This window comes from Pogonomyrmex barbatus, unplaced genomic scaffold (genome assembly GCF_055798465.1).
Source record: "Pogonomyrmex barbatus isolate J1 unplaced genomic scaffold, ASM5579846v1 scaffold13, whole genome shotgun sequence".
Taxonomy (NCBI): Eukaryota; Metazoa; Arthropoda; class Insecta; order Hymenoptera; family Formicidae; genus Pogonomyrmex; species Pogonomyrmex barbatus.
Genome location: NW_028297109.1, coordinates 6274069 through 6296817, shown reverse-complemented (window position 1 = coordinate 6296817; position 22749 = coordinate 6274069). Strand labels below are relative to the sequence as shown.

Sequence of the window (22749 nt, the reverse complement as noted above, 5' to 3'; positions counted from 1 at the left end):
TAAAAAAAAGTATAAACTTCATAAATGATCAGTAAAACGGTAAGATAACACAGAACATTACGCGTTCTTTCTTTAATAAAACGATCACTGTTAATTAATTAACTAAATTTTATGTAATACATTTTATCTTCTAATTAATGTTTTTGATACAGAGAAATTTCTTTAGATTATGTTTTAATATATAAAATATTTATTTTATAACGAAATAAGTATCAATGGAAGAATCACAATTTTGCATAACTTGTTTAAATCGATTTAAAATTGAAGATAAAATTTCTGTAAAATTATTTTCATCAGACACATTATTTTTATTAATAATATTTAAGAAAGTATCTTTGCGCAAAAGTTTTTATAAATTATTTTATATAATTCAACGGACAGAAGTCTTTTCCTTTCTCTACACGACTCGCGACACGATACCGACGATGCGGCCATTCGAAAGCGTCGGCCCTTTAAATCAAAAGTTCTTCATCGACATTCCGATCGAGTGGACACGAAAGCACGGAAAGAGCTGCTCGATTATTCTCATTTCGTTCTGCCGCCATCACTTTAATGGCGTTGTTTCGTATCGGACATAGGCCTTTGTGCGGAATATCGAATAGCAGCGCTTTGAATCCCCTTTCGGGGTAAAAAGTTTCTCATCGACATAACGTTTCGAAATATCGACGATAATTTTTCTTAACGTCATCGATAGAATATACCTATCTTTGTACATCGGAATGTTATAAATGATTTTAGCGAAAGAGATTACGATTTCATTCGCAGCATTACATACCTTTATGAAGATAATATTCCATTTTTTAAATTTAATTTTGATGTATAATAATCGAAATAAAATTTTAGCTTTCTTGCAAACTTTTAAATCTTAGATACATAATGTGTAATACTTCAAAAAGAATTTCAATTGTTAAATACAAAAAAAATTATAAAATCTATATTATATAATACTAACTTTATATTTCCAAATAGTAAAAAATTTCTAGGCAAGAATCGCTTTGTTTTTTTATATTGAGTGTTAATTATCAAAGTCTTCTTTGAAACATCGAGAAAGAAATTTTAAAATTTTTTGCAAAAAGGCTCTAATTATATTGAAATTCTAAAAATATGATACTACTTTACAAAAATTAGTATCACGATATTAACATTAACATTAACAATAATATTTTTATTATATACATATAACAAATAAGTTTCCTTGTTATTTGATTTATAAATATGATTACTTTCTCTCTTACTCGTAATAATTATCCTATTTCTTTTAACTGTGCGATAAAACAATACAATTTTTTTCTATCTATTGTGTTCTGTATATTTTTATAAAACTCATTTCCATAAATGTTAAGGAGAGAGATTGCCTTTATTGAACATATACAAAAAGGGTGTCGAAGCTATGTAACGTGATTTCCGCTGAAACAGCTACTCTTGTATTGGACACGTCGCGAAAATTGCTCAAAAGCCTGTGTTTTGTGGTTTGAAAAGTTATCCATCACCACATACTAAAAACTATAAATTCCGTTTCAATGGTCGGCCATTGAAACTGCAGCGCATTCAAGCGATGTCGCCCGTAGCGTCGTGTTTGCATGCGCAACGTCAGTTTCTAGCCCGGCCACAAAACACATTGCCTCTGTCTATTTGAAATATTTTAATCGAACGGTAGCGAAGACAAAGGGCCTACGCGTCAAAAAATCATTTTTCGATTCTTCCGTCTCAAAGCGAATATTCAATCGGCGTTGCGAAAAATATCGACCATCGCTTTTTCGCGACGTACATCGTATCAGCTTTTGTGAACTGTTGTTGATTCGCAAACAAATTTTGGGAAAAACTATCAAATTCTCGTAAACCGGATTTTTCAATAATCGAAAAGTTTTAACATGCAATAATATTTAAGATTAAAGATCTATCGTGAACATTGAATAGATACGTTATCAAGATCACTTTGATATCTTTGGATTTTCCGGTTCTTAATTTCTCTAATGATAGAGAAATATATTTTTTATCTTTTGCGCAAATTATTATCGTTATTTTCGATGAAAACGAAATATGGTAATTAACGAAAAGGTTTGTAATCTGAAAAATCATAAAATGAAATCAATATTTCATTTTCCGAATTTAATATAATTAAATAATATACAATATAATTAATATAATTTAATGTAATTAAATAGATTTCCACAAAGAACTGTGGAGTTTCTCCAAGAGTTTTGAGAGTGATCTTTGATTATAAATATGGCGAAATATATGAGAAACTGAGGAATACTCGATGTAACACATAATAAACGTTTACAATTTCCATATAAAGCTAATGAATGTTCTCCATTGAAAGATCAAAGGCGCCATGGTCCAACAAACTATCCTAGAAAGTTATCAACATTGTTTCAAACAAGAATGTTTATAACCATGTAATATAAATTATTCCGCGAAAGTGAGAGCATGTAATAATTACCTGCTGACGTTAATGAAATGACTATATAATTTCGTCGGACATTTTCATGTGTCGGATGTCACAATGCAATGTCGTGAATATAAATTAAAAATGCATTGGACGTAGGTATATGCAAATACGCTCCGTAAAAAATATTACGTGCGCAACTCTCTATTTCAATAAAAAAAAGAAAAAAATGCAGTCGCGACCCACACTTCGATCGATAGTCTCAAAGTCTGACTTTCGCTTCCTGCGGCCACGATCTGACACGTATGACCTCACGGCGAGACCACTTTGCAATTAACGAACTTATAATTAGCGCACGCCACGCACTGACAACTTTCCTCAGTTCGGATTACGGCCCTTCCTGTCAGCGACAAACGCGTGTTAGCGTGTTACTTCGTCGGCAGTGTCAGATAATAATTGTTATGTGCTCGCGTGTACGCTTATACAATATGTACTTGGTCAAGCTTCCGGTTCCGAGCATGGCGGTTAACGGGAGCGCGATGGATCGATAAACGTATTTTCGTTTGTCAAGCGTGTCGTGTTCTTTTATTAAAATATAAACGCGGCAATTGGAAAGTGATGCAATCCATATTTATCGAAAGGCCAATACTTTACCGGGGCCGGGGCCGTTTCGCGCAACAAAATGAAATATCAATGTAAAGAATTATGCGAATTAAATTCCGAAATATCAAATAGAATAATTGCTAGGGTAATTATTCGTTTAAAATATAATCTACGTGAAATATATTTATATGAAAACTCCGGGCTTCGGCTTATTTCATCGCGTGCGTTAATGCGAATACACATATTATTCAAAACTTGAGATAAAATAATACTGACGGTATTTTCAGTGATAAAAGAAGTATAATGGACAAGATATATTCTCGCGTATATTCTCTTTTTATAATATTCCTCATGATAAAATAATAGAATACATATGGAGGAAGCTGTAAAATGTACTCTAAACAAAGTGCATCAAGCCATACGGGATCGTAACAGCAAAACCTTATTTCAAGGGCAGTTAAGTTCTAACGACGTATGCTTTACTTCTCACCTCCGAAAGGACGGGTATATAGCGACGCGAGTGCAGATAAATGAGATGGTGGAAAGCACTTTCAAAAAAATTTCAAAATCAAACTAAACATTTTTAAAAAACTTATAATTTCTTTTATTTTATATACGTTCGCTATTAAATTAAATCCGGATATAAAAGATATTCGCGTTTTGTAAAAATTTCACGGAAAAAAAAAATCATTATATATATTTCAACGGAAAATTTAGACAATTATAAAGCGCATGTAACTTATTAATAAGGTAATATTATCATAAAAAGAATAATTTATTAAAATTAAAAAATCAAAAGTAGTTTTTTATATATTCACCAATTTAAAAAATTCTAATTTAAATTTTATATCTAAAGAGCAAAAATATCGTACTAAAAGTCGTATTAAACAAATATAATATTATGGAGAAAAAATATTAAAAATTTGTATGAAATGTACGTAAAATTTTATTACTGCTTCACTTTTTTTCCGGAGTATCCGATATTTTGTTACATAGCTACGACTAACGGATCGTAACCGTTATCGTAACGTTGTACACCGAAATTCACTATTTTTTTCATTTTACGAGTTGTACTCGTAATCGTAACATCGATTAGAAATATTGAAATACTCATTCGTACGTACATATTTCAAAGGTGATGTGCCGTATGAAATTTTTTATGGAGAGTAAAATAATTGAGAGTAAAAGATAATCGTGTTAATAATTATCTCTACAAACATTATTAAACAAAATACGTATTATTGTGTACTTTTCAAATTGACTATCAAATATATACATAAATAAAATTCTCATAAATATATGAAAATGTAATAATGTATAAAATTTCAGACATTGAAAAATATGAGTATAAATTAATAAAAATGGAATTTCTTTCATCGTCTGAAGTCAATGTACAATATAATATATAATATTGTATTCCATATTATATCGTATCATATCATATTATACTTAATTCTCAATTAGGGAATTTACGAATTATAGATTTTGAAATTTTCCAATCGTCTCAAAGTCTAAGTAATCCAGAAATTTTCTCGGCGAATTTTGCGTCATCGAAACGAACACCGCGCCTCCATCGAAACAAATTGCAAAATAACTTTATTGCCAAAGTTCAGCTAGGCAGGTCCATTTGTTGCAGCGGCAGCATGCATTTCGATCTCGGGCAAAACGGAGGCGCAGCTTGGTCGTTCTTTCTCATTTCGTCGGCGACGGCGAAGTCGCGTTCGTTAAGATGGCCGGCAGGAATCCCGGCGCAGTCGTTGCTGATTGCGCAGTCTAATTATAATTTCCGGAGGGCTCGGGCAATTAGCATCCAGCAGCTGCAACGGGCGACGTTGCACGGCTGTGCATCTTATTATATCGTCTTTTGTTGTGCGAGCAAGCGAAACTGCCGGACGCGTGTTCGAGACGACGCGACGAATGAAGGACGACTGTGCTCTCTCTCTCTCTCCCACTTTTCTAGGCCTTCTCGCTTATGACAACCGATAATTATTACAAAGCGGCAGCTTGTATCGACTCAAAGGCGCGGAAGCAAACAAGTCGAGGAAATATGCTCCATTAGGCGTAATTATTCCGACGAGAAGCGTACGATTGCCGCACCTGTCGCCGCGCGAGAGAACACTGCGAGTGTTTTGCAGGTCGTGATGTTTGTCATGAATATTACTTACATTTACCAGTGATTTATTTTATGTAATGCAAATAATTTTGACATATAATTGCGTATTCGAATAAAAAAATTTTATGCGATAATAACGTAAAAAAGTATCTGGAAGATTTAAATTTTATAACAGTAAACATTAAACACCATTAAATCAAATCGCGTTAAATCTATCTTTTTACATATTAAATATTTTTAGATCTTTATATTCTTGAATCTTTTAATTCTAAGTTTTTATATTAATAAGTTCCTAATTCGTTATTCTTGATTTTACATTATATTTTTGTAGTACACAAAAAAGTACACAAAAAAAGAATGATTTCACTTGTTTAAAAATTTGGCCAGATTTAAAAATAATTTTATTAAATCATTAAAATAATTATGTCAGAAGTAGGATAATAATACAGCAAAAACTTTTAATATTCTAACAATTTGAAAATCTTACATAATTATGATGATCTAATCAAATTATTTTTAAATTTATATCTAATCAAAATTTTTATATGCTTTAACAAAACTGTTCACTCTATGTAGTTCGGTGAATTTTTAAAATCTACGATTATTTAATTTTTAACATTTCAAAAATTATATTTTAAAATAGTTTAAAATATTTTTGTATCTTTCTATTATAATGACCGAGGCATGTATATTTGCATGGTTAATATTTTAATCTAGATCATTAATTTAGGTAGAAATTCTAAGGATTTATATCCTATATGTTTTAGAACCTAATTATCACATTTCTAGTCAAATTAGTTCTTAGCTTCTCCGATATTGAATGATAAAATTCCCAAGATTGGCGCGATTTGCTGTTTCTCGGGCTGCTTCCTAAAGGCAACGAACGTCTGTACGTACATTTGACTATATCGCGAGGATGGCATTGATCTCGCAAAGGGCTCCATTAGCAGCCCATTTAGCTCGTATCGCGCGTTGATCGTCGCTTCTTCTCGTGAAAGTTGCACGTCGTCGGCACGCAAGCGCCACACGGCAATTGCCATCGCGACGATTTCGACGCCTCTAATCGAGCGTCGAAATCGCACGTGAAAACCAACCGGCAAAACTGCGGCCGACGGAAGGTGCTCCATGAAACATTCATAACTTCCGGCACTGGTTGCGGTTGCGGGCGAGTCATATACGGTGAACGGGCGTGTGAGCGATACGTGCGATCGTGTCGGTGAATGTTGTACCGGAGGCTGTCACCAGTCCAGGGCTAACATCGATTTCAATCTAGGGTCGCTTCGCTCTGAGGTTCCCCTCGCAATGAAATCGAATGTACTCTCTGATTTTACGAGATCGTTCGGGCGCGCTGGGGTCGTGGCGCCGGCTCAAAGGCACATCGATGTATCGTAATGTATCATTATATACTTGACACGCGTATGTACTTTGTTACATATGTAAGATACTTTGAGTATATTATCGAATTTTAATGAAAGTACTAATGGACCCGAAGTCACGATAAGATAAAGGTGTGTTAATGTCTGCGGTTCTGGTCTGCCGAGGGCAGACAGAAATCTGAGAATAATATTCATCGCGAAAGATTCAATAACCTGGATGAAAAATGAAGATGAAAATATCGGAAATAAAAGAATATAAAGATCTATCTTTGAATGGATTAAATGATTAATTGACAAATTAAATTCCCAATCTGTACGATTATATTTCTGCAGGAATTTATAAAACCCCGCTTTTAAATCATTAATCTCCGTCACTATTTTAACAATCGATTTCTGCTACTCTCGTATATATTTCCTTCAAAACCCCAAGCAACTCCCGTACCTCGGTAACTTAATGAACGGTCGATTATTTCCAAACGATTCGGCGCCTCCCCCCCCTAACGCACGCGTACCCTTGACAGATGGTATAGCGATAAAATTACATTTCACCTTCTTGGAAATCTGATGAGGGAGCGATCGCTTCAAGGCTGACCCTAAACCCGAATACATTTCCCTTCGTACGTTTCCCGTGATAATGAAATTACGTTTCGCCTTCTCGCGAGGCGACAAGAAACTCGAGGAGCGATTACTTCCAAACGATCCGTCGACGGCAGTGAATATCGACGGGATATCCCGCAAACCCCGAGATACCGGGGAGTCCGAGAAACTCGATAATCAATTTGCATTCAATAATCCACGATCGTTAAGACGGCCGTGTATTCGTCGGAGCTGGCGTCTCGGGGACCGGAACTACTGGCCCGGAAATCGGCATGCGGATTAGACGCTTTGTCGTCGCCATGACGGCGATCGTGGCCTCGATCTGCGCCTCGGTCCAGGATTCCTGGTTTGCTTATGAATGGTTCATGCCGAGTTAACGTTCACCCGCATGCATACATACGTACCCGCGCTCCGCGCATTCAGCCGCGCATAAATGTTTTATCCGACTGCGGAAATTACGGGGAACGCCCTGACGATCGAGTACGAGGCGGGCGCGAGGCTTGAGAGATTTGAGGGTCTTAATACATAAAGAGCCGATACAGGAGAGAATATGCACAAGGATGTTAAATATTTAAATGCCAGGAGCTTCAACGATCCAATTAATTTGTTAGTTTTCAATTATTTTTGAAAATGCAAAATAATAATATAGCTGGACCCACGCAAAGTGTTGCGAAATATCTTTTTTTGAAAATTAATAGATAGCGACAATCCTTTATGGGAAAAAAATTTGTTGCTGGATTTTTTAAGATGAAAAAGGTTCAGTTTTATTTTTCAAATAATATAACATATTCTTTTTATGGAAATCGATTTTTTCATATGTAAAAATATTAATGTTATAGAAATATAGGAATAATCTATGAAATATTTCATATATCTTATCTATTTATATAATACTGTTTAAAACTTCTAAGAAAATGTAGAAAGATTTTTAACTTATGATATTTAAAAATCCATTTATAGAACTGCAAACAAAATCATAATTTTTTATTTTTGTTTTTGTCGTTTAAATTATTAATTGTCAGAACGAAAATTTGTTAACAACTACAGATTTCTTTATTTAAATTCTGTTAAATATATTGAAAAAAGATGTAGAACTTGATTTATATACGATAAAATTAAGACAAATATACGATTTAAAAAGTCTAAAAAATGAAAGAAGTTGAGATGCTTTACTTTATTGGAGGCAAAAATATTTTATTTAAAAAGATTCAATAAATCTTGAAGCACTTATCGACGTTAGTGATCATCAAGATAATAGCTCATGATATTCTTTCTTTATATAGATTATCTTATTTTCCTTCCTTTCAATGATATAAAAATAAAATGTCTAAATCAAGTATTCAAATATACATCTAATAATATATCCGGAGAAATTCAAAACAAGTTGATATTGACCGAATTTTATTTATTATTTTACAAAATATTAAAAGTTATATTTAATTTTTTGCACATAAAATAATTTTAATCGTAATGTATTGAAAAAAAAGATATCTTGCTTTATGATATAGAAAGCATGCATTAAAATTTATAACTAGATCATAAAATATTTCCAATATATAAAATATATAAAAGTAACAGAAATATATTACTTTATTTAAATTATTTATGATGTAATATTTCAGATTTATTATCTTCTAGATTTATTATATTTTTATCTGCAATTATATATGAAATAGAATAGTATATATCTATAATAATATAAGAATAGCCTTTTGAGAGCAATATTAGTTCTTTTATAATAACAAACATAATAATTTATAATACGAGAAGAAAATTATTAATTAAAATGTATTCAAATAAATCTTTTTGCCAATGCGAATGAACAGTAATAAATAATAAAACTAATGTTACCACATAATTGGTACTTCAGTGCAAAAGGTTAAATTATTTAAATTAATTATCAAAATCACCGTGATTGTTCATCGAAATGGAATCGAGCAAGAAAAATAACATCGCCCGAAGGGAAAAGAAGCAAGATATAAAAAATTTCCAATACTCATAATTCTGTATATATTTTGCTATTATTTAATAATCCAATAGGTCATATATGAAAAATACATGATATTGCGAATACAATATGTAACATATGGGAGATTAAATTCATAATATAAAGGTCTACGTCCTGTGATGTAAACGTACGACGATTAACGCGGATATAATAAAATGCAATAACGGAATTTATTTGCATACCGTCGATATTTATATCGACTAAATATCCAATCTCTTTTGTATGTAAGTATTTTTTCGCGGCATCTTTCCAACTCGATTCAATTCTTATGGTGCATGTATACAAGTACAAAAAGAATTATGCTTACATTCGCTGGCAGATATAATCCATCGCAGCTCGATGTAAACGGGCATTCTGGAATCACGTTGTGTCCATTCCGGATATTTTCAGCTCTCGCGGGGAATAGCAAAACAATCGAACATGATACTCTTGCACAATTCGTTCCTCCTTTGCGTAAATGTCCCCAGACCACGCAACTATCTGTCGAAAAATAAAAAATTATTGTAAAATGTATGTTGTAGCAATGAAATATATTTATTATAACAAATCGCAAATAAAGGTATATTATAAGAAAAAAATAGAAAAGAAATTGCTAAATGCTTACCGATCACTTGATATTATTATACTTAATATAAGAAATATTTAATAATAAAAATATGTGAAATAAATAAAAAATAATATAAATAAAAGTGTGTTTCGTAATAACATTTTTAAAAAGTCAAGTACAATTAATGTTAATTTTTGATTAATTTATGTACCTAATAATATCATCAGAATTAATTTTATTCTGAATTTTCATGTTTTATAAAAAGGATTTATTGTAGAATAATTTACAATTACTATAAATTTACATTTATTATAGAATAATTTACAATTATTATTACATATTTACAATTATTATAAAGATTAAATTAGTATTTTTATGAAATTTATTAAATTTTCTAAGTCACAAGATTTTCAATATTATCATATATCTAATAATTGATAATAAGTAAAAATTAATAACTGATATGAATAAAAATCTATTGCAAAAATAGATTTAGTCAACTTAATCATTTAAGTCAATTTTATTTCAATATTCTTACTTTTTTATTATTATTATTTATTATTAAATATTTTACTAATATATATATAATATTTTTTCGATAAATCATTAATAAAATGAGCATTAGTTAATGATCTCTTTTATTTTATACTTTTTATATTGTTAAATTTTATTTTATTTTTTTATATTTGTTAGACATTATAGACATTATTTATTAGACATGCTATTTGACATGTTATTTTATAGACATGCGTTACGCGTGCGCTATTTATCTTTTTAAACAGAAAGAGCAAAAATTATATAATACTATTACACTATTAAGAAGATATTGTCAATATCGACCGCAATCGCAATCTATCGCGATCACGACAGTCAATTAATCACGATAGATGGCGTGTACGTTTTTTATGGTGGCGCCACATCGTATTTTAAAGCGCTTGTATTACATGTATTTTTACACTTTTTTGTCAGCAAAAAAAGATGAACATCTAAACAAAAAACGTTTTTTTCATAGTTTTTTTTATACTTATACGTACTTGTGGATTTTCAAATACTATAACTATGTCTTCAAAAATAGAGACATGAGATAAAGACGAATCTTCTTCATTCTTTTTTCATTCTGCAAATGTTGAATACATATAATCTTTTCATGAAACATATCATGTGTATATATACAAGATGTCTGAATATATCAGGATAAAATATAAAATATCTCGTAAACTATTGATTTTTTTTGTATCTAATAATGTTTTATTCAAAACAACTAAACGCGATAAAAAGATCAATTGGCAACATAAAAAAAACGACAATAATAACTTTGATACATTCAAAAATCGATTTACCATTTTTTAGAGAAGGATTATTATTATTATTTTAAATTATTTTCATTCACAAATTGAATACATTTAAAAGAGACATGATCTCACAAGATTTCGGATTTGTAGTATGTTATTTTTAAAAAGACTTTTTAATATATTATTTGTTATTAGTGTAAGATTAGATATGCAATAATAGATGTCAAAATATCAAGCAATAATAGATATCAAAATTTTCAACATTTTCGAATTTGAATCAAGTGAAATTTGTACGTGAAATCAATAAGATATAATAAAAAAATAGCTCGAATGGTATTGGTACATTCAACTCTTCATCGCAACTCTTCTCTATAAAAGATATTACCTTCGAATTCAATATAACATGAATTGATCCCGCAAGTTTCTTTTCTGATCCGATTGTACGCTTTAATGAGTCTCTATCTGCGTAGAAAAAAATACATGGCTTCCCGCGTTTGATGGGAAAACGCGATCCCTCGCTTATGTAAATCGACGTCTACAAGCGGACATCACGGTGAGCCGCTCTAGCTTATCTGTAATCTAAAACGACAATATAATCATAATCAAACATGTTTGTGTTTCCCTCGCGATGTTAATCGTAAAATTTCGCACGAACATCCCGCCCTTCGCGTGGAACTTCAGTGACGTTTCGGCAACGTTCGGATACTTTCGACTCGCTTCGAGAGTAATGTGACTCAAATTTGAAAGTAACTAAGTTCACTATTGTCAGTGCCTCCAACATGCCTCCTAAATGCATGTCATAATAATGAATTTTTTTCTTACGTTGGCAAGTGCACATTTAATGAGAAATTTCGATGCAAAAAATTGATAATATATCTCTGGCTATATAAATTAGAATTAATTACTGAATTTCAATTTTGTGATAACAAGCGTTATCGACGAAATACGTTTCGAGTTAATATAATATTAATTACTCTTGAATGTTGAAAATGCTACTTTTAATGCATATTTTAATTGAATTAGATATAGATGAATGTATATTAATGAGACAAGAATTATTTACCCACAAATATACTGTTTATTTACTTGCGATTTCTTGCGAATGGATTTAAAATCACGCATTAAATAGCGATATCTTCACAGACTTACTCGTAATTTATTTCTAATTTAACAATAAATAAAACGTGCAAGAAAATGAAAAAGTTATAGATTGAATAAATGGATTACGCGCGCCGTAATCAATTTAAATGACCCGTATAATTATTTCGATGACCTAACAAAATTATTTTCAGATATAAGAATCTGAGATATTATAGAATTATTTTCAGATCTGGCAAAATTTTTAAATATCTCAATGTTCTTTCTCAGCATACATATACGTTTGGTCATATAAAGTGTTTTCCATTTGAATAACAAATTACTAAATGTAATTTCTAAATTTAAATTCGAAATATGGACTCGAATATAATAAAATATTAATGTTTTTATAATAATAAATGCATTGCATTTGATACGAATTAATTTTGACCTAACTAATACAAAAGATAATATTTAATGTGTGTACAGTTTCACGTTAATTATAAAGAAAATATATGTATTTACCTATTTGAAAATATATGTATTTACCTATTATATATTTGAAGAGTTGAATATAAATCGCGGCACGTAAATTGATATTTTCGAATCACAATCCTGTAATCTCCTGTAATTCCTCTTATTTTTAACGAAGCAAATGATAACTAAATATTGTGCTGTTGTATTTTTGCCAAATAAATAACTAAACAGAATAAATAAACAGAATAATTTTAATAAATAAACAGAAAAATTTTACGTTTTTCATTTATGCCGACGATCGAATTTGAATGATGCTTCTGCATCGATCATCGGTTTTCGGTTATCTTCGGTTTTCTTTGACGAACGAGAGAAACATGCCGCATGATTCAAAAATGTCACTGTTGTAAAAAAATGCTCTTTCGCAAAAGAAAATGATTACTCAACTATATAATGTGCTAACATTTTTATTGTTACATAGGATTCGAACGTACGTATTTATACGTGATAAATTAAATTATTACTTGCCGAAACGTATTTTTGCAAAAAATACGTTTTGCAGTTAATTTACGGAAACGTTTTTGCCTGGGTGAAAGATTGAACTTCCCGCGGAAGGACTCGCACGAAATGCATCATGGCGCGTGAGCGCCGCGTCGTGGGCGCATGGACGCCGTTGTGTTCAGGGTCGACGCCGGTAGAATAATTCTCTTTTTCGCGTACGTTCGGTATTCCTGTGAGTTTTCAACCGTTCGCGACACGTTGAATCCTCGAGGCCATCAATCGGGGCGCATCCGGGCGTGATATTTGCCGAACGGAAAATCGGAGAGCCGGTAGTTTCGTTTGCGCATCGCCCGCGGAATTCTCGACGGCGAAGAGATGTCCCAGGACGACGACGTCGGATTTCTGTATAAAACGATGAGTAAGCTACACGGCACGGCCTATGAATTAATTCCTACGCTCATTTTCCGTGGAAGATCATAGCGTGCGGCTCCTCGCGATCGCGAGAGACGCAGAGTCGGCGGAGAGTAAAGTATCTCTCGTGCGATTGGAATCTCCCGGTGTGTCTTCCACTCGCCACACTCTCGGCATTTAAAAGCCGAGGGAAGTGAGCACCGTTTTGCTTCTCAAATCGATGTCAATTTCCGCAGATTAACTTTAGTCTTGGTTTAACATTTAATTTTTTAGTTCTAAAAGTTAGGAAAAAATAAAAAGTGAATTAAATCAAGAGTAAAATTAATAGACATTTAAAAATCGATGAAAACACGTTTGTTTTTCAAGAAAATTTCTATCAATGTAAATTAACTGTAATCTCGATTTAACAATCTGTTTTTTTTTTTAGTCTGAGAATTAGAAAAAAAGAGTGAATTAAACTGAAATTAAAATTAGTAGACATTTAAAAAATTGGAGCAAGCTATTTTTCGAGCTAATGTAATGATCAATTTCTACTAATGTAATGATTAACTTTAATATTTTATTGTTCTAAAAATTATAGAAAGATAATGAATTAAATTGAGATTAAAATTAATAGATATTGATAAAAATGGACATAAGTAGTAATGTAATTTGGGATTAATAAGGAAAAGTGACTCACGTAAAATACTTTTGTGTGAAATAAATATGTAGATTATCACAGTTAAACATAGAAATGCAACATTTATTTATAAATTAATAATAAGTGAGATGTAATTATTTATAATCAAACTTTCTTATATTATATTAAGTACTGGTTTTATATTTATGTATATTTCTGATATGTTTAATTATACGTGTTATTTTTCTTTCCTTTTACTCTTTTTAATTCACTTATCGCTATTATAACTATTATTCTCTAATGAAATTACTGCTCAAGTTATTAAGTAAACATTGTGAACAATATTAGTTGTATTATTTGATTAATGCACATACTAAACACTTTGTAATAAATTACACTCCCAATACATTAATATAATCATTGTATTTCTACCTTGGTGTGCGACATACGCAAGCGCGCGCGCGCGCGCGCGCGCGTGTTTATTCGTTAGTTTCTATCATTGCTGTTATTATTGCAATCGATACATTATTAAATCGATGTGTGTCAGCAACTCTGCATTATGAATATAGTAACCGGTTTTGTCCTTTGTGAATGCATAATAATGACCATAATCAACTACTTTATTATTATTATTATTATTATTATAGCAACCTCATTTGCTGACGCGTAAAATTAACCTAACGTATTATCGGCACAGACCACACAACACACACACACACACACAACATACACACACAACACACACGCGCGCGCGCGCGCGCAAATTCGCGTGTGTGTTTCGCGAGTGACGGTGCTCGATGTCTGCACCAACGGGCGAGACTCCGAAAAAGAGAACGCGGTGATATCCGTTGAAAAGTGATAGAGAAACGATAGATAGATCGCGCCGCGAAAAAATACTCCAGTTTATAGAAGAATTTTTCGAGATATTAAGAAATTATTATGAGTAGCACGTGTACGTTTAGAGAAATTGAGCAAGCATAACCTAAAATTATTTGTGTGTTGTATATTTATTTTTCATAAAAATATCAAGCAAATATCAGTAGTTTTCTATGTGTTAATAATTTGTAAATATTTTTAGATGTTGTTCTTATAAATTGTATATAGGAGAGAAATTATTTATATATATTTTTTTGTAATAGAATATTCAAATAATGTATGTTTAGAAAAGAATTAATTAAATTGTCTTTTTTTGTAGTTGAGAGAGATCCCAAGAAGAGAAGGGTGAAGCCAGTCGAATCGGCGCAGCAGTCTTTACTTGATTTTGATTTAGGTGAAAGCTCAGATGACAGTGATTTTAGGATTGAAGATCATTGTGAGGAGTCGGATGATGATTCTGTAGATTCTAATGATGGAAAAGGTAAGGTAATAATATTGATGCTACAATTATGAAACTTTTTATTAAAAAAACATAAAAAGACATATTGTAATATAGAGTGCAAGGTACAAAATACATTGTAGAAAGGTTTTGTTGTAAAAATAAAGAGAATACATAAAGAAATAAAGAAATTTATTTGCATTAGATAATCTATTATTTAAATATTATTTAAAGTAGTTATATTTAAAATATATTTGTTACAGGAGAAGACGCATCTGAAGAATCCGACGATTCATTGGAAGATCCATTATTGGGAAGAAAAGATGGTACAGGTTTAACAGTAGGAGATGTGATAGAACAAGCTCGTCAGCAAGCACTGAAAGGTGCTCCTCTTGACGATAAGCTAAATAAAGTATTAATTTGTTGTGGTTGTTTGGGAGACAGGAGTGATGATATAAATGAGATTGTCGAATGTGATGGGTGTGGGGTCAGTGTTCATGAAGGTATATATTAATTGAAAACATTAGTTTATATTTATACTAAAAAATGTTTATATATTTTACAACAGAAATGAAATTTCAGGTTGTTATGGGGTATCTGATGTAGAAAGTTTCTCTAGCACAGACTCTTTGTGTCAGTCGGCACCATGGTTTTGTGAAGCTTGTAGTGCCGGAATTGAAGATCCATCGTGCGAGTTATGTCCTAATAAAGGTGGAATATTTAAAGAGACAGATGTTGGAAAATGGGTTCATCTAGTATGTGCTCTTTATGTACCTGGTGTCGCTTTTGGCGAGGTAAATAAATGTCATACTATGCAATTGCGTTTCGTATAAATTTATATATTTAATATTTAAATATTCATCTTTAAATGATATTTAAATACTCTATTTTTTTTAGGTTGACCGTTTATCGAGTGTAACGCTATTCGAAATGGCATACAGCAAGTGGGGTGCAAAAACATGTTCTTTATGCGAGGATTCATGTTACGCACGCACAGGCGTATGCATCGAATGTGACGCCGGAATGTGTCATACATATTTTCACGTAACCTGGTAATATTTTTGTCGAGAATACATTTAAATATTATTATTTGTCAGAGTTTATACTCTATGGATATAAAATACAATTATTTTTGTAGTGCGCAAAGAGAGGGCTTGCTATCCGAAGCACACAGTGAAGAAGTCGATCAAGCTGACCCATTCTATGCACATTGCAAATTGCACTCCGATAAATCTCTTGTTCGTAGGCGTAGACGTAATTGGCTAGCCTTGCAAATGCGTGCACAATATCGGCAACAAATGTTGCAACAACCTAATCATTTAGATACAGACGAACAACGTAGGATTCAAAGAAAATTAGCCAAACATAGACACAAGTATTTAGCTCACAAAGCATCTCGTCCACCACCGTGGGGTAAGATGATATTTTCTTTCAAATGTATATCAAGTACATTTTTAATAACGTACATTGATTATAGTACCTACACAAAAGATGCCACGTTTATTAACTACATCTGCTTCTGCTTGTCGTCAATTGGCAAGAAAGGCTGAATTAATGGGCGTAGATACAGCTGCATTAGAAGCACAAGAGTCTCAGTTAGTGGCGTTAGTTGACGTTAGGAAGAAATGGCATATCGCTCCCGCTTTCAGTGTAGAATTTATCGGCTATTATTTGGATCGGAATTTACGCGTGACATCAATGAAGAGACGATTGCAAGAACTTCTCGATATCAACTCGCAATTATTGAATGAACAACAAAGACTGGACAGAAAGTACGACGAAGTGATGAAGGATAATGAGGAGCAGATTAGAGTGAACGTGACATTAAAAGAAAAGATTGAACTGTATCATCAAGTACTTAAAAGCGCCGGTTTCGTAAAGCCTCTGCCGTCGATCGCTGATTTAGTGAAGCCAAGAATAACCTCCACACTTGGTAAGTTGACTCCTAGATCTTTAAAAATAATAAGTACATGAAATGTTTTCTAGGTACTGGATTAGGTGTACCTACGGCAGCTGCCTTAAAAATGGGCGTTGGATTTCCATTGCCTGTGGGCAAAGGTGCCGAAGGTATACGCGAAGGTAGAGTGCTGAGCAGCCAGGCGCAAGAACAAAATCATAAAAGCGAGTTGACAACTTTACGACATCAGTGCGGCATCTGCAGACGATCAACTAATCAACATCTTCTTGCTAAATGCGACACATGTCATTTACATTATCATTTGTCTTGTTTGAGTCCACCTCTAGCACGAATGCCGAAAAAAACACGACAAATGGGATGGTATGTATGAAAATAATTGCTCGATATGTCAACTACTGGAGTTATTCAATTTTTTAATGTTATAATTTGCAGGCAATGCTCCGAGTGTGATAAAGAATCATCTGGATCAGAAGTCGAACGTGTTGACACATCGGCACCTCGCAAATTAAGGCATTGTAAGGACGAAAGTAACTTGACACCTACACCGCCACAAGAAGTGCAAGCGATTGCGACACCGAGCACGCCTACTACATCAAAAAATTCTACCAATAATATAACAAACGTTACTGCACCTGACATACATACAACACCAAAAGTATTTATTTTACAAATAAAAAATGAAAATTTAACTTGATGACGTTCTGTGAAAACGAATATATATCTTTATAGCTGACTATTAAACCAATGGGACCGCAACCGTCAACTGTAGAACCTGCACAAGTATCTGAGTCAGTATATAATCAACAATCTGTTAATAATATCACAATAAGAGAAGGTTCACCAGAGTATATGGTAGCTTCGACGGATGGAACAGAAATGGTCTCACAAAGAAGTGGAAAAAAGAGAAGGAGGTATGCAAAATAGTATGAAGAAATAATGTATACATATCATATTTATGAAAATCAATAATAAATTATATTTAATATATTAATATAAATACTTTTTTATGTTTAGGGAAAAACATAAGAGATATTCGCCGGACCCGATAACTGGAGTTAAACAGAGGAAAAGAAAACATAAGAGGAAAAGTTTAGATATAGAAAATCCAGAAATTCAAAGTCAACCAGAAGTTCACAGGAGAATCACAATAAAAGTATTCATTATTCTTTTTATTTTATTTTATCATATTGTCTATATGGATTCGTTATATTAATAACAATAATTACTGAATGCAGATAAAACCAATTCGTCGACCAGAAGGACACACGGACTCAGAATCGAGTCCGCAAATGTTCGTGGCCACTTCAAGCACTGAAATTACATTACCGCCACCACCCGCACCGCCTCCAGCTGCAAACGTACCCCAGGTAAATGTATCCGTGAATAGCAGTGGTCGACTATCGACGGGAACGAAGAGAGGGAAAGATACGGATCTTATGACGCATTGTAACGTCTGTGATACGCCTGGCACGAATCAAAATCTCGTTATGTTAGTATATAAATGATAATAAATAATTTTAGATTATAGACATGGGAATATAATCAAAAGATATTATAATAATTCTTGTCATTAAGCATATTACTATATCTGTTTTATCAGGTGTGACGAATGTAAGAAATGCTATCACTTCACATGCTTAGACCCTCCTGTGAAAAAGTCTCCGAAAAGGAGAGGCTATTCGTGGCACTGTGCCGACTGCGACCCTAGTGTAAGTTCATAAATTTTTACTGTTCATAAACACCAATATTTTTGAATACTAGATTGATGTACTTTCTATTTTGTCTATACATACATATAGATATATAGAAACTTTTAATAAATAGCCATACAATGCCAGAAAACTATTTTTTTATATAGTAGTTTCTTTTTCTATCCAGATACAATATTAAAGAAAATAATAAATCAGGATAATTTTATACATAAACTATTGACAACAAATAGAGACAATAAGCACTACCTGACAAAATATAAAGTACTTTAATCTGAAATGTACATGAATAAATTGATCGAGCTGGTTTCACGAGGATGAATCAAATGGAAAGGATAGATACGTCGTCTTATAAGAATGCAAAAATTAATATTACAGGGAAATGGGAACAGAAAGTCTTTTTGTCTGATGCAAATTAAATTATATTTATTTTTATTTTGTGACGTGCAGCAGACTAGAATAATACTTGAACTCCATTTTGTGTCTTCCTTAATATTGTCAATGGGGATATATGACATTGGCATATTAAACTAATAAAAGAAAGAGATTTTTTTATAGTAAAAATATTTCTTTCATTTCAGGCCTCTGAAACTGAGACTTAATATCAACAATTTTCTATATCTGCAGCTCCAATTCCACGTTTATAAATAAGACATTCAATGTTATTCTGTTTTTTTTTTTTTTGTAAGACTTCACAAGAACATAGAAGAGAAAAACTTACTGTAATTTAAAACAAAAAACGAGTTTTATGAAAATCTGCAAATTCCACTTAAAATTCATTTATTTTAATCTTAGCATAGTTTTCGCTACTTATTTCTCATTATTTCTTTTACTGATTTTTTCATAATGCGCGCGCGCTTTGTAGTTTTATATAGCAATTCTACGAGAAGATATATATATATATATATATATATATATATATTAAATAAGTTGTACAGCAGAAAATAAGAAAAGGAATATACAAAAAAATATTTTCGCATGAGACAAATGTGAAGCTTTTAAATGCAAAATTACAGAATCAGAAATAAACAAAAGTAATTCAGTGGTATCCAGTATTTAAACAAATAACTTTTTATTCTTACAATAGTCACTGCGTCAATATTATATTTTGTACATTCTAAATTAAATTCTTACTATTGTAGTAAATAAAAATTCAATGCCATTATCTGTTTCTGAATGAAATTGAAGGTTTACAAAAGAACAGCGTTGGAGTCAGAAACAATGCTGTAGATTATGTAACGTTACTCTCAAATAATATCCAGTCTTTCATTTTGCCCCGCATAAATCCATTTCTAAATTCCAATGCACTCATAGGTGAATAACCAGACACAGTTACTCTCGATACCGAGATCCAACTTGGTCCTTTACATGTCACAACTAACGCATTGCTTTTTCGATCATATCTCACGAAACCTGGAAGAGGCTTTTCACATTAATCATGCACATTTTATCATAAGATATACAATAATTATATTTTCAGATAATTAATTTTCTCCCTAGGAATAAACTAAACGTTTTCAATCCTTGGAACTAACTTAGTATCACAGCGAATCATGCAGGAATAATGATTGATTAATTACCTGGTACATCGTTCTCCGAATTTCTTCCATCTTTTGGTTTCGACGTCTGCTGAACATCCAATAATTTTATTGTCTTGTCATCAAACTTGGTTTTTAACGGGTACAATCCTAGAAGACCACGATGCAGATCATAAACATTCTTCGCCGTCATCTCATCCCATTTCACCAAAGAGATCTTTGATGTAACTTTAGGTGCTGTAATATATAATCATATCAAGAAACATGAATGAATTTAAGTAGTTGAAACATCGATGTATTTTAATACAGCAGTAAAGACAAGTTACCATACGTTATGCCTAATTTTCCTTGAGGTCTTGAGGATGATAACACTCCAGGCAATTTTCCTATCACATCAATCAATACATTTGCACCTAGCTTTGCTAACCTCATATGCAATTCTGGTAAAGTTTCATCCGCATGAATATCTAGTTTTTCTTGTGCTATTACTTCTCCAATATCAAACCTGTGGTATAGCATAGAAATAATGAAAAAAACATTTATCGATCTAAGTAGTGCAAGTCTTAGATAATATTAAGGTTGTAATATTTATGTTTTATAACTTGGATGTAAATGGCTCTTAGTATTACTATCGATGAAAAAGAAAAATATATAATATTTATAAAAGTATTTGTGTTAAAATAAAATCTAAATTTGCAAAGACCCATATTCTAAATCTTCATCTATCAATAAAAGTGCTTTTAAAAGTGACTTATAGCCAATCAGAAGGCTTATAGGTCACTTTTAGAGACATTTTATCAATAAAACAAGATTTTGAATATGGGACTTTGTTTTGTATTATGTATTCTCTGATATTTCACATTTCAACTTAAAGTATCTTATGTTCACTTCTACCAACGTAAATTAATTTTAATCTTGACGTAATTTATATTTTATCTCTTTCTAATTCTAAAATTAAAAAAAAACAAAACTTAAACTGAGGTTAAAGTTAATCTACATTGATGGAAACGGATATTAAAGAATAAACTTTTTAAGAAGAAAAAATTTACTTGTCTGGTATTATTTTTGTGACTGTAACTCCTGTCTGTGTATCTCCTTTAATTAAGGAATAAATTACTGGTGCTGCTCCTCTCCAACGAGGCAACAGACTGCTATGGATATTTAATATACCACTGTGGCAAGAAAAAGATATATTAATTGCTTATTATAATACAATTTATGTTTAAGCTAAGAATATGTTAAATAAATAAAATTACAGTGGAAAAGAATTTATAATATTTGATGGTATTAGATGACCAAAGGAGACAACTATCCCGATATGAAAACCTTGTGGATTGTTTTCGAGAGGCCATTTATTAACAATGAGTCCCTTTTCCTCTGCAAACTGTATAACTGCATTCTTTTTTCCTTTGCATACTGATACGACTTCCAATCGACAAAATTTCTTGATTCTGCTATGGAGAATTAATTTTATAATCACATTTCATGTTTCCTTATAGCACTTAGTTCTTTATTAAAGAAACTTAATAAATAAATTAACGATAAGATTGGTACTAACTATTGCTCGTGTAAACTTCGTAAGCTTTCCAGAGAAAAATCATTCGTCCCGAAGAACAATACGCTCCATGGGCCACCGGTCGAAGATGAATGCGATCGTCTTTTTCGAACGTGGTGCACACAGTAGGAGAAGGTTATCTCGCGCGACCTGTCATTTCTGAATGTTGTAGATACAAATGTAGATTGTAGATACAAATGTTTCTTTATTGTGCGCGTTAAAAATGTGATATTCCACATATTATATTCTCATGAATAAACATTCACGAATAAGAACTGTCGAGGCATGCGTATCCATCCATACGTACGTTAAGCAATTTCATAACTAACATGTGCGTTTTACATATCTCGGTTCTATTCTTCACTCCGTAGAGTACTCACTACTGGACTATTGGACTACGCTAAAACTTTCTTCCTCGCTTTTATCAAACTCCATACAAAAAAATGTATACATTTATTTTTACCTTATTTTAAGTATGGGTGTTAGGTATTCTCTTTTTTTTTTTTCTTTTTGGTTAGGTGGGAAAGTGCCGGGTTTAACCCAGCTACGCATGAAACGAAAGAATCTGGCAGAAAAAAGTGTCGCTCTGCCCCGCGAACCGAGATATTGATCATTAAAGTTATGTGTGTGTTTTACGTTTATCCCCCCGGGTAGGGAAAAAAGTACCTTTAAATAGTTAGTTAGCCAATAGAGGTTATGAAATCTGT

The 22749-nt window shown here is 32.1% G+C and overlaps 2 protein-coding genes and 1 long non-coding RNA gene across 4 annotated transcripts; 1 reads left to right on the top strand and 2 right to left on the bottom strand.

Annotated features, from left to right (window-relative positions):
• Positions 1-9072: 9072 nt before the first annotated feature.
• LOC148937594 (uncharacterized) lies at positions 9073-11850 on the bottom strand. Its single transcript, XR_016138266.1, has 2 exons — positions 11311-11850; positions 9073-9566 (listed from the first exon to the last, which is right to left on the bottom strand). It is a non-coding gene; the product is annotated as an uncharacterized LOC148937594 (long non-coding RNA).
• A 1275-nt stretch (positions 11851-13125) lies between these two features.
• Positions 13126-20817, top strand: LOC105429851 (PHD finger protein 14). Of its 2 annotated transcripts, none has more exons than XM_011643064.3 (14): positions 13126-13395; positions 15203-15364; positions 15586-15825; positions 15905-16116; positions 16220-16374; positions 16461-16735; positions 16800-17255; positions 17309-17600; positions 17673-17895; positions 17970-18151; positions 18255-18393; positions 18476-18729; positions 18841-18949; positions 20450-20817. In XM_011643064.3, the coding sequence occupies exons 1-14, from the start codon at positions 13353-13355 to the stop codon at positions 20453-20455; spliced, it is 2748 nt and encodes a 915-aa protein (XP_011641366.1). In that variant the 5' UTR covers positions 13126-13352; the 3' UTR covers positions 20456-20817. The 2 variants fall into 2 exon arrangements, with proteins under 2 accessions (XP_011641366.1, XP_011641365.1); XM_011643063.3 differs by having other exon boundaries at positions 19531-20817.
• LOC105429850 (methionyl-tRNA formyltransferase, mitochondrial) lies at positions 19998-22747 on the bottom strand. Its single transcript, XM_011643062.2, has 6 exons — positions 22046-22747; positions 21744-21941; positions 21537-21659; positions 20814-20992; positions 20530-20724; positions 19998-20362 (listed from the first exon to the last, which is right to left on the bottom strand). The coding sequence occupies exons 1-6, from the start codon at positions 22279-22281 to the stop codon at positions 20181-20183; spliced, it is 1113 nt and encodes a 370-aa protein (XP_011641364.2). The 5' UTR covers positions 22282-22747; the 3' UTR covers positions 19998-20180.
• Between the last annotated feature and the right edge of the window lie 2 nt (positions 22748-22749).